Source organism: Poeciliopsis prolifica, unplaced genomic scaffold, assembly GCF_027474105.1.
Source record: "Poeciliopsis prolifica strain line A6 unplaced genomic scaffold, Auburn_PproV2 SCAFFOLD003, whole genome shotgun sequence".
In the NCBI taxonomy this organism is placed as follows: domain Eukaryota; kingdom Metazoa; phylum Chordata; class Actinopteri; order Cyprinodontiformes; family Poeciliidae; genus Poeciliopsis; species Poeciliopsis prolifica.
The window spans coordinates 7,710,251-7,722,377 of record NW_026562378.1 but is presented as its reverse complement, the minus strand read 5'-3'; the positions used below and the strand labels follow the sequence as shown (position 1 = coordinate 7,722,377).

At 41.9% G+C, this 12,127-nt stretch overlaps 2 protein-coding genes across 6 annotated transcripts in view; one reads left to right on the top strand and one right to left on the bottom strand.

Moving 5' to 3' along the window:
* The first annotated feature begins 422 nt into the window (after positions 1-422).
* LOC129352429 (transforming acidic coiled-coil-containing protein 1-like) overlaps positions 423-12,127 on the top strand; it is a 31,711-nt gene continuing 20,006 nt past the window's right edge. Inside the window, exon 1 of one of the 2 annotated variants that reach the window (XM_055021447.1) lies at positions 423-533. Coding sequence is in view for 1 of the 2 variants with exons in the window: in XM_055021427.1 (XP_054877402.1) it covers positions 4,671-4,747 (77 nt within the window). In the remaining variant the exon portion in view is untranslated. Of the gene's footprint in view, positions 534-4,561; positions 4,748-12,127 lie in introns of those variants that run through there. The other variant, XM_055021427.1, reaches the window with a different exon arrangement.
* aggf1 (angiogenic factor with G patch and FHA domains 1) lies at positions 5,115-12,099 on the bottom strand. Of its 4 annotated transcripts, none has more exons than XM_055021468.1 (16): positions 12,066-12,099; positions 11,870-11,922; positions 11,495-11,718; positions 10,983-11,082; positions 10,663-10,898; positions 10,415-10,546; positions 10,111-10,311; positions 8,024-8,441; positions 7,724-7,832; positions 7,262-7,313; positions 7,070-7,171; positions 6,833-6,998; positions 6,659-6,741; positions 6,438-6,559; positions 6,073-6,172; positions 5,115-5,756 (listed from the first exon to the last, which is right to left on the bottom strand). In XM_055021468.1, exons 3-16 carry the CDS (start codon positions 11,687-11,689, stop codon positions 5,523-5,525), a joined length of 2,250 nt encoding a protein of 749 aa, XP_054877443.1. In that variant the 5' UTR covers positions 11,690-11,718; positions 11,870-11,922; positions 12,066-12,099; the 3' UTR covers positions 5,115-5,522. The 4 variants fall into 4 exon arrangements, with proteins under 4 accessions (XP_054877443.1, XP_054877451.1, XP_054877434.1 ...); XM_055021476.1 differs by having other exon boundaries at positions 6,659-6,738; positions 12,009-12,075; XM_055021459.1 differs by having other exon boundaries at positions 12,009-12,074.

Sequence of the window (12,127 nt, the reverse complement as noted above, 5' to 3'; positions counted from 1 at the left end):
GAGCTGTCTTTGCTCTACTTCCTTCAACATAAATTTATCAAGTTTTCTAAAAACAGGTTACAAAAAGCATGTTTCTATCTTTTAAAAATGAAGTTATGCTATTATATTAATAGCAAATAAACCAATGAATCAGAAAGCTTTATTATGTAACGGTAATGAAAGATGTGAAGTAATCGGAACAGTATTCTCACAAACCACATCATACTGTATCTACTGGCTTTTCAGAGTATGTGTGTGGTGCATGTAATGCTCTAGATCAGCCGTATCATTCGACCTTATATGGCCTGTTCTACTGCTGTTTCTTTAAAACCCACACTGTTGTTGGCGCCCTGCCCAGAAAGTTTATTTCCCTTTTCCCATCCAGCCACATGGACAGGGCTCCGTCACACGGAGAGAGAGAAAGAGAGAGAGCAGGGGTTTTCTCTCTGAGAGCGCAGACTCCACCACCACCAGCCGTCTGAATAGGGGATCCTCTATCCAACACCAAGTAGATCTTCGTCCCAGTGGATCTGTCACAACCTCAGACAAGTGAGGTGAGTCTGACCGTGTGCATGAAGTGGTGTGTGTTGTGTTCTTGCTTCTGTAAAGTGAGTTATCTGCTGACTTTGCTGCGTCTGGTCCAAAGGCAGTGCTGCCACGCGAAACGTATTGTATTTTGACAACAAAGGCTCCTTTCACAAATCTATAATTCCCTGCTCCCAGGTCAGGCCAGCAGTACACGGTCCTTTGGATGTGAACTTTTGCTTTTTAAAATTCCTATTGAAAAAATAAGAAACAAAAGAGAAGGAACTGGAAGCATTGCTAACAGAAACCAGGGTGGGAGACAGGTTGGATGAACCGAGCGCGGGACTCAACATCCGCCGAGTTGCTGCAGTAACCCAGCCGGGATGTTTCTCCGTAAACTTTCCCGGCTTGTTGCTGTGCGGAAAGCAAAACTGCGGAGGCTCCGTGCCTGTTGCTGCTGAAGTTTGTGGATTGTAATTTTCCTGAGGAGATGAGGTCACAGGCAGACACACCCTGAGACTCAGACTGGGAGCAGGAAAAAGGGCCGACTCTCCACAGCGACTGTCAATGACTCACGAACCCGGGGAGGAAGCAGAATTTCCATTCTGTTTGGAGCGGAGGAATTTGGGCCTGGATGCGGCTGCGTTTGATGGGAGGAGTACGGTCACTGACACAAGCCATGTGACAGCTTTTAGACTACATAATGAGCTTTGGATTTCCCAACCTATCCAACCCCCCCAAAATCCATTCATCAAAATCAATGACAGCTTTTTATATATATATTTTCGTTCAGGAATGTGTTTGGAATGCAGCTCATTTCCCCTTTCCCAAAAAGTTAGCTCTGCACAATTTGTTCAAAAGCCCACTTCCTGATGCCTTCTTCCCAAACGTTCACATTTAGTTAGCCTTGATTGAGCTGCAGTCTGGTTTCTAAATAAATGTTGAGGTGCTGGCAGCAACGCTGTGCTGTGATTTAAAGCGAGTTCAGATGTGCAGCCGTAGCCGGACAGGGAGAGCCGAGGCGGAAGTAGGAGGCGGAGGGGCCGGGGGCGGATTGAGTCAACACAGGACTGTTTCTCAGACTTTTCACTTCTGCTCTCATGCCTCTCAATGGACTCACACTTAACCGGGGGAGCTGCAGATGACGGCAGATGGTCACAGTCCGGATAAAATGAAATCAAAGTGTGATGAATGGATATATTTTGCCTCTTGATCAGGAGCTCATTGTGGTGATTTACTCTTTTCAGGCCAACGAGGTTCTTGGTTCCCTCCTGATCTGGAAGACACATTTCGCAATTTCCGGGCTGAAGAAAAACTGCATGCAGTAGTGGAAAGTAACACAATTCTTTTTTTTTTTTTACTTTACATCCCTTGATTTCTAACCCAGTTCTTGGCTGTTTATGTCTGTTTTATAAGTGGCAAAAGTATTCAAACCCTTTTTGATATTTTAGCACATTACAACCTGGATCAGACTTTAGAAGGGGCTTAAAGGGGCAGTAGCCCAGGGTCTACATTTTTGGGGGGGGTGCCCCAAAGATTTTTTATTTTTTAATGAGTTCATGTTTCATTGTACTTCATATAAGAGTTATATAAGGTGGGTTGTAATAGTATTTTGGGATTTTTATATAAACAGTCCCCAAGTATTTGAAAAGTGTTTTTTGTGTGTGGGGAAACAACGTGCAGCTACAAGCCAAGAAACGTAATCAGTTGGTATAATTGTATTATGTACAGTATTTTGCATTTGCAAAAATAATTTTACTTTAGTTGGGAGGGGACCACATATTGGAAATCCAGCCCTGGTTTCAACTATTAAGGATAATTTATATTTTATTAAAATCAGAATATCTGCTTCAAAAGGTCACTTTAAAGGACTGTCCTGCATTTAGCTCCTTCTAGATTTCCATCAACTCCAAATAGCTTTCCTGTGTACTACAAAATGTTAAAATAGCAAAGAAATCACTTTGCTATTGTCAGGGGAAAAAAAACATTATACAGACTGAAATGTAAGATGAAAAGTGTGAAATATGTTGCAAAAAATAATCATATGAAGTGTTATCCCATTGGAATAAGCAATCGGGATATTCAAAGGGATTATTAAACATTATTTTGATGTTTAAGTTATTTTCAAACGGTTATTTACAGTTATTTTGTGACATGTTTTTTTCTTTATTTATGGACTGTCATTTCTTGACATCTGAAGATTTGTAATTAACATCAGTGTGTGATGAGCTGACGGCTGTGCGTGAGATAATCCGGGTGGCGAAAACCCACATTCCTCTTCCTTTCATTAGTTTCATTCTACTGAACTCAAAACATCAAGATTAGAAACAAGATTTTAACCGTGAGCCAAATACCTGAAACACATGTCATTCATAGTCTTCATTATCTGATGCTGGCTAAAAATAAAACTACGTAGCTGTTTTGTGACATTAATTTAGGACATGAGGCCATCTCGATAAGGACTGCACATCAACACCACGTTTATTCATCGCAATGACTTGTGAGACTGGCGGCGTTTCCTTTTCGTTTACCTTTAACCCTTAGAAGAACTGTGGTCACAACAGTGGAAAAGTATTCAAAAGTTGCTCTTGCGTGCGCGTGGATGTTGATTGTACTTGCAAATAAGTCTTTCCTCTGAATCTCTTGTGTTGGCCAACCGGCTTAAATTTAGAAAAACAAATCTTCAAATCCGCATAGATGGCAGTCAGACAGAAATACTGAGCTTGAAACGCTTTCAGTTCCTAAATACTGGTAACAATGAATGATTCTTAAAATTCAGAAGCTTTGCCACTTTCAAATAGTTGTTTTTTCCTTTGCTCCAGGTGGACAACATGCATCCATGGTTAGTTGATACTACACCCTTCCTAAAAACATGGATTAATTTAAAAGCCACAGTAAATAATTTATGAAAAATGTTTTTAAAACATTTGTTAAAACTAAGTTGTGACAACATATTATGAGAAATAATCTGTAAAAAAAAAGAAAAAATTAAACAAAATAAAACATCTATGCTTTCTCCCGATGGCTCTGCTGCCTTTGAGTAAAGAGGGTCCTAATGGTGTCCATCAATCATGTGTATTGGCTGCTCACAACCTTCCCCTCACTTTCTGCTCCAGCTGCTTTCCCTCAACAGAGCTTCCCATGAATACTCAGACTAGTTAGCATGGCCACCATTGATGGTGGACAGCTTTTATGTATCTGTGAGTTGTTTCTTCACCATTAGCACATTAAGCAATGCATACACGAGTTGATTGACAGCACTAAGAGCTTCCCCCTGGCTGTGATTGGTTGATTTTGACCTGAAGTGTTGCTTCAGGTTGTCTGACATTATGTTGACAGTAGCACTATGTATAGAATTTAATAACATTTGATATATATGCATATATATATATATATATTATTTTATGGTTTTCATGGTTTGTATATATTGCTTTGTTTTCAAAGTTAAAAAGCACATTGCCCACCAGAAAAAAACAACAACAACTTGCAAGTAAATGTTTAGGTAATAGAGGAAATAAACCTAAATAATTCACTGGAGTGCACGTTTGGAGTTGTGTGAAAAGTTGACGTCAGATAACCATAAAACTGTTTTGAGCTTCAGCTCATGATAATCCTGAACACAGAGCGTGTTTGTGCTCGTTTGTGGCAGTTCTTTTCAAAGAAACTTTGTTGCCTCAGGATTTTAGCATTATCTCCATGGGGAAATATGTCTTTAAATAAATAAACTATATGACGGCTTCGATCTGGAAAAATCCTTAATTATGTGAGAGCAAGATCAAACAGCACTGAATGACTTTTTTCATTGCACAGGACATTTTATCAAGAATAAAACCTCCTGTGCTCCCTTCTTTATGCTCCTTTAAAGTCAGGAACTGGTAAAGCCACATCCCACCTTATCTCATGACTAATATCTGTTTATGGCTGAGGGGTTGTACTCAGCACAACTCAGAGCTGATCCCTCCCTTATATTCCACCGCAATATATCCAAGTAAGTGCAGTTAAGCTGAAGGAGGAGACTTCCTCAAGGAGGGAGGGCTCACCTGTAAGGGGAGGAGGACTCTGACAGCAGCGTCCTGCTGTCACCTGCTGAACTGTCACAGAGCAGAACATGCCCTACAGCTGAGGGGACGCTCGGCTGGTGGCCGTCCTACGGTTGGAGATTTAAAATGGGTGGGACGCAAAGTCAGGATCGGAAGAGGAGCACCCGGCGAACGAGTTTTCGGAACGTCGTTAAGAACATTACGTGAGTCGCCTGCCTCACCCGTTTTTACGCCTCTGAAAAGCTTTTCTCCTTGTTACTTTACATATTCCTGAAGATGTGCAACGATTAGACGCCCTGTCTGAACATTACAAGTCGAAAGCTGCGATCCTAACTGTGCAGCTGGTGTCTTGCTCTGCATTTTGGTGAGACACTGACCTCTGTTCAAGCATTGATGCAAATTTCCACACACACTCAGAGAGCAGATAAGATCACATGCAGACCGGTTGTGAAATGCTTCTTCCGTATACTTATAAGAATGTGGATGCACATTATTGGTAGACCAGTCACAAATAGATCTTATCCTATTTAACTAGAAAAGAGGGGAAAAAAAAGTGGACTGAGTCAGATGTGTTTTTTTAAAAAGGAGTTTCTTGTCACATGTTTATGGTGATCTGAGAATAGACTCGGTTGTCTTGTTACAGTATGATCTCACTGTGAGAAATACAACTTGACTGTGTCAATATTTGCTTGAGGCGTCTCAGCTTGAACTCCTGTTCTTAGTTTGTCTGAACACAGTTTCCATGCAGAGGGGGGGGGAGGCAGAAATAAAATAAAAACACTGCACGGGTGTTACAAATTGGGCTGATGCACAGCACTCAGACTAAAACCCATTTATACTCAGAGGAGGAAACAAAACAGCAAGTTGCTACCAGGAGTTCCTCGAGCTTTAACTCAAACACGTTTTCTTGGGAAGTGAAGAAACTCTCTCCTCTCCTCCACTTTAAACCAACGGTGAGTTCAGGCGCAAGTCCCTCCCCTAACTCTGGCTGCCTGTTTCCAAACTGGTTTGCGAGTCCTCCGCCTCCTCCGATTTGATCCAAGCGTTACTTTTCTGAGTCGGCGGCGGGTCGGGCTGGTAGGAGTCGGCGAACCGCTCGCGGGCTTTCTCCCAGTTCTTATGGGACTTGGATCTGGTTGTGGAAACGTCGTCCACCGACATGATACCGCCCGTTCCCAGGCCGGACTGCGATTTCCGGATTTTCAGTTCGATCTGTGAAAACGACGACGACAGACCGTCAGGCTTTGGAACACATTAAACACATGAGATGCACCAATCAGGCTCTTTCTGGATGATGCTGATATCGGCTTTTGGAGCTCTGAATGGTCTCGATTCTAAGGATTGTATCACATAAATGAGGGGGGGGAAAGTGTGCTGCAGCTCATCGGTAGTAAGGTTCCATGGAAAACACAGAAATCGGAAGATTATCCTGTTTTATGTGCCAAACCTTTTATTTGTGTTGTCTTAAGCTCAAATTTTCTGAATTTTACCAAAAGGATCAAGGAAAACAACCAGAAGATTAACTCACCGGATCTTTCATCCCCCGTCCCTCTTTTCCCAGTCCCTCTCCTTTTTTCCAGCCCATTTTTTCCAGCATCTTCCGCCCCTTGTTGACTTCACTGATCTCCCTTCAGAGGACAGAAAGCAGTAACATATGAGCAACATACAGGGTTCCAGTGCATTATCCATGTAAAAACTTCAGTCTTTTCAGTTCTTCTTTTAAAAACACTACAATTCAGATTAATTACGGCAGATAATTCAACAGTGACCAGACTTTGTGTACAGAAGCTGAAAAAGTGAAAGAAAGAAGGGCCTCTTATATGGTATAAAGTCAAACATGGAGTAAATTATTTTTCCATGTTGTTTTCCTCTTCCACACTGATCCAGACTTACTCATGTACAGACGCAGGTGCATCGTCCCGTTGGAAAACGCCTTCGCTGCCCACATTCTGCCGGCGAGACTCTGCTCTGTCCCTATACTTGGGGTTCCTCAGGGCTTTGGTCTCCTCGTTGCTCTATATTGAACAGATGATCAACCATGTAAACAAAAAAAAAAAAAAACCTTGATGTATATTTTGACCCTAAATCCAGCTGCAGGACACCTAAACACTCACTTGCAGTCCATATTTGGCCTTCATTTGCTTCAGCTCTTTCTGTCTCAGGGACTCTTTGTCTTCTTTTCCGAGGCCAGGAGCTTCTAGAAACAACAATGGGAACGCTGACATCAGACTCTTTTAAAATAACTTGTATAAATGTCTTTTTTTTTCCCTGTGGATTTGTTCTCTCACCGGCACTCTCCTCCCTCCTGTGCTTGCTGATGTGAGCCATGACTTGTCCGGGTTCACAACCGTCACAGGTGTCGGTGCCCGAGTGGATGTGGAACGACAGCACAGTCTCTCCCATCTTGACTTCATCCCCATGCATGAGTGCATGAGGCTCTGACTTGGTTTTGGGCTGCAAGGGGACACCGGAGTTCAACTGGAAGGTTTCGCTTCTCATTCAACGTACCGAGACGAAGTGCCGACCTGCAATATGCGGTTTCCGTTAATGACCGTCCCGTTTTGGCTCCCCTGGTCCACCAGCATGTAGCTCTGCTGTTCCTGGTCAAAGTACACCTCCGCATGGAACTGGAACCAAACGTGCAACATTTAGAGACACCGCAGGGAAAACAGGAATAGTTTAGACTCCTGCAAGGAAAGCAAAGCAAGCAGTTTTACCTTGCTGACTCCCATTTCTGGTAGTCGAACTGCATGGTTCATGTCTTTTTCTCTGCAAAGAAACACAAAAAGTGAAAGACAAATTTTTTCTCAATTAATATAAATGTTTTCAAAAAGCAAAAGTGTCATTTTCTAAAGGATTTTACACCACATTTTCTTATGTTAGCTTAACAAACTGTATTTGTAGATCAACACAAATAAGTACAAATTTGTGAATCAATAAAAAAATTTAAAATAACAAATTATGTTAGGATACCGATTCCAAACGGCAAACACACTACTCCGATTTTTATTCGAAAATAAAATGGCGAAAATTGTGTTTATTTTCTTTAAGCAGCGTTATTATTCAGAACTCAGTTTTGGTTTAACACATGAAATCCCAATAAAACACAGACCTGTGTAATATGATTGCATGAATACTTTTGAAGCTGTGGATAAACAGCTGAGAAGAAGAGAACCAACCTGCCGAATGTGGCCGGAGAGTCGGCTGTGATGATGAACAAAGTTCCCACCTGCAGCGCCGGAGACCTGACCACGGTCACTCTCACACACGGGGGCCAGAAATTGTTAACTGGAAGGAACAAAACCAACCAGCTGGGTTAGCAGCAGAACAAAGAATTACAGGAAGCTTCAAGGCAATCAAATTACTGATCTGGAGTTCTAGCCTGATGTTTTGTACAGATTTAATGAACTATCCCAGAACCTGTCTTTGAGAAATCCGTGCTCCTCGCATGTCAAATTTTGGGAGTTTTCTCCTCTCACCTTCTTGGCTCTGCACCTCCATTTCTGACTCAGGACTTTCCCTGGAATGTTTGGGGCTGGAACATGATGAAGGCGTCGAGGCGGATTCCAGGTCTTCCTTTTCAGATTCTGTGATCTCGCCCTCCTCTGGTTCACTGTTGCCCTCGGACTCCTCACTCTGAACCGGGCTCCTCTTCCTCCTCTTCTTCTTCTTCTTTTCTGATTTAGATTTCTTCCTCTTCTTTCTTGAGCTGCTCTTCTCCTCGTGGTGTGAGCCGTTCTTCAGCCGCCTTCTTCGCGATGGCGATTTGTCCCGCTCTTTCCCGTGTTTTGAAGAGTCTCTTTTACTCTTGGATAAGTCTGGACTACGAGACCTTCGGTGCAGTTTTCTGGATTCGGTTTCTTCCGTTTCTGGCTTCATCTCGACCAGACTGTGTTCCTGCCACCAGACAGTCAGCAGTCAGATTACCGTGTTGAAAGGCAGCAGGCCGGCTGACTTTTTACTGTCGATCCCAAATATCAGTCATACGTTAATTCCTGGGTCTCAGTCTTTAAAGTCAATTCATCGTGATGCTCCCCAAATTATGTCAAGATTTACAGAAAAGGTTTTAATGTGCATCAAGATTTGCAAAGAGAGGTTTACTACATCAACTATAGACTAACGTGTTTTGTTCCCTTTGTAACGAGATGAGCGTTTGGCTGGTGCGGTGACAGCAGATAAAGCTGAAAATCTCTGACTAAATGGAGGAAGAAATTTTAAAGAAAGTCCTGACCCCTGGTAAAGATAAATGCTTTAAAATACATTTATATTATAGCAATATTATTATCACTCTGAAAAATGTTAAGAAATCCAACTTTTTCTGTGTAAATCTATGGTATGAAAAAAAAATCTCCCTTTCATATTAATGTAACTGAATCTTTATTCCTTAAATTATACATTTTGTTTTAAGATAATAACGGATTCAAGAAATGCCTCATAATAAACAATTTATTTTTTGTTTCTCTGGAGGTATAAATATGACGTGACAGTTCTTTTAGCTGCTGACCGCTCGGCTGGATAACCCATATTTATATTGCCAGAATAAAAGTGCCGTCTTGCAGCCACCAAAACTACATAGAAATCATCAGATGCAATGCTCATGCCAACTGGTTGTTTGGGAGAAATGTGAGAAAAAAAAGCTCTTTATTCCTTTCATTACAAAGTACTGCACTGAAGCTTTAACTGGAACTTTGTGCTTCTGGTCAGATGGGACAAAGATTTGGGTTTTCTGCAACAAAAGGTCTAGTGTGGAATAAATAATGAACCAAGTATGGCTGAGGATTGGTAATGCTGTGGAGTAGGAAGTCTTGTTACAATATCATCATGAATTCTTAAAAAAAAATTCAGAATTTTTTAATGAAAATATTTGGCTATCTCAACCAGAAATCGAAAAATTTCTGGGTGGGTTTTGAAATAGAAAAATAATTAAAACAAGTGCCCAAATTAACAAAAATGTTTGACCAGAACCAAAACCAATCTTCTTCCATTGCCATCTCAAGGCCCAGATATAAACCCTACCCAGAACCTGAGGAGAAAAACAAGTGACCCTTTCTATTTTTATACTACAACCTAACAGGATGTAGAAAAAATTGACAGCAGTGGCGTCAATTGTTAAACCCAAGGTCATCACATAATCTGGGATTTTTCCCCTCACCCTAAATGCAGCTACTTAAAGTAAATATCAGTTTTTTCTGTTCTTTAAAGTGAGATTATACCACTGCAAAATAAAAAAAAATTACAAAATCTATGATATCATTTGTTCACATCACTAAAGCATGTCAGGGTACTTCATTATTTTGTAGTGTAAAACTAAAGTTATACCTCTGTAGGAGGGAGTTTTCCAGTAAGAGCAAATCCTCATTTTAGCCAAAGAGTTAGTCACATCTTGAACCTAGGCCAGAAGAATAGTCTTTCAGTCAACTATCCTGCATCATTAAAAAAACAAGCAAACATTTTTAAAGACTGAGACCCAGAGAAGTCAAGACAAGTTAAGGGGAACTTTGAAAAGCCAGCCGTCAGCCACCAAACACTTCAACGTAACAATGCGCTGCATCTAGTTGTTACTTACCCCCTCATCCTGATGCGACGCTTTCTTTACTGCTTTTGGGAACTTTCTCCATTTCTTGTCGGAAACTTGACTCTCTTGGGAATGCTCGGCAGTGCTCTGCGCAGCAGGCACCTCGATCCTGGAGTGAAACTGATACCGTCCGCTTTCTGCGTCATAGTAGTAGTATATACCCGTGTTGGCGTCATAATACAACTGACTGACCTGGTGAGAAAAGAAGAAAATTTACAATAGAAATGACCAATGAACATTGAATCTGGCACCAGTCACCCAACTGAACAAGCACTCTTAAAGAAAACCAACAAACCGAGTCGTAGTAGAAGCCCGTGCTGTGATCATAATACATCCCAGACGTCTCATCGAAGACGAAGCCGGTCTGCGTCATGGCTTCTTCAGCTGTGGCCCTCAGCATGTCAGCGATGGAGCTCGCATCACCTCCCTGAAGCAGACATTATTATGAATGATTGTAACTCAGATTTTAGCTTCAAGTCCAACTACGACGGACTTAAAAACGGTATATTTTATTACTTTGGATGCACTTATAGAAAAGTAAACCTCTGCTGGAGCTACTTCGCTGATCTCTGCTGAAGCGGACGCATCCGGGGCCATTGCTTCATTCGTTGTTGACACGTCTACTGCCGTACTGTAACCAGAGACATCCACAGCTCCCGTCGCCGTACTATGATCAGTATCACCCTCAGCTGCTGCTCCTGTCGTCGTGTCCAGACCTTCCTGGGAATCTGCCCCCTCAACGTTTTGACAGTAGCCTCCATAGTAGTAATTGTAGTAATCTGGGGGGAGTGGATCCTGATCGTTATTTGTGATATTAACTAAATTTATTTACATGTTCCAGTAGTGATGATACTCATACGCACCAGTTTCTGACCACACATATTCTTCTGTTTGAGTTTCACAGCTTACTCTGTCTTTCTCTTTCTTCTTTCGCTCATGAATCTCTGCACTGAGCTGGTCAACCTGGAGCCGCACAAAAAAACGACAACAAAGACTTATGCCTTTCATCTAACATAATCAACCCAGTTTAACATTATATTAAGTATTAGGCTTTGCATCAAGCTTAACAATGTTCCCTGACATCATGAGTGTGGGCAAACAATTTATTTTTTATAACGTTGCTTGTAAAATGATTTTTACCTCTTAAAATCTCCACATTTTTTGGGAATTTTTACAATACAAACTCTTATGCATCTCATTTAAATTTTATGTTATTAACACAAAGTAAATCAAAGATACAAAGTGACAGAAATTAGATATATTGTTTGAACTTTTAAAAACAATCTGAAATCTGAGAGATTTGTGACAAAATGTGGAAAAAAGTTAATAGGAGTGAATACTTTTGTAAGGCCGGCGTGCATATTGAACAGCTGACCTGCTTCCTCAGGTCTTCGTTGTAGCTCTCGGTGCTCTTCTGCAGCCTCTCGGAGTGGCTCAGCTGCTTGTGTAACTTGGTGAGCTCGGCTCGGCACTCCTTCAGCTCCTGTTTCAACGACTCGACTCTCAGACGGAGCTCAGCCACCTCACACTCCGAGTCTTTCTCCCCTCTCGCTTCCTCTTCCTCCTCCATCCAGAAAACTGGAACCGCGGCAGCGAAAGCTGCAGCGGGGACAACGCCTTCTTAACCGAAATGCTCGCAAACCACAATCTAAATCCGCCGGCCCTTTCTGATAATAGTCCTCTACTTGGTTTATAAACGGTCCAGACATCAATCAATCGAATACAGCCGGACTCCATGTTTCTTTCTTACCGTTTGCTTTATTTTCTCCGAGCGGGAGGCGATTTCGTCCTCAAAGCGGCGACCTGAAAAGTTGAACATAAACATCTTGTCACTTCCAAGCGTGTTGGATACAGCCCGGTACATGTTTTGAGGACAATTAGACAGTTACAGTTGAGGCAGCTGAAATGTTTACAGTCCACCCTGCTCGCAACCGCCATTAACTCACGGCGGAAGTGATTCTTCTTCGAGGTCCGGCGCCAGTTGCAAACCCCGCAGTCGCCACCTGGC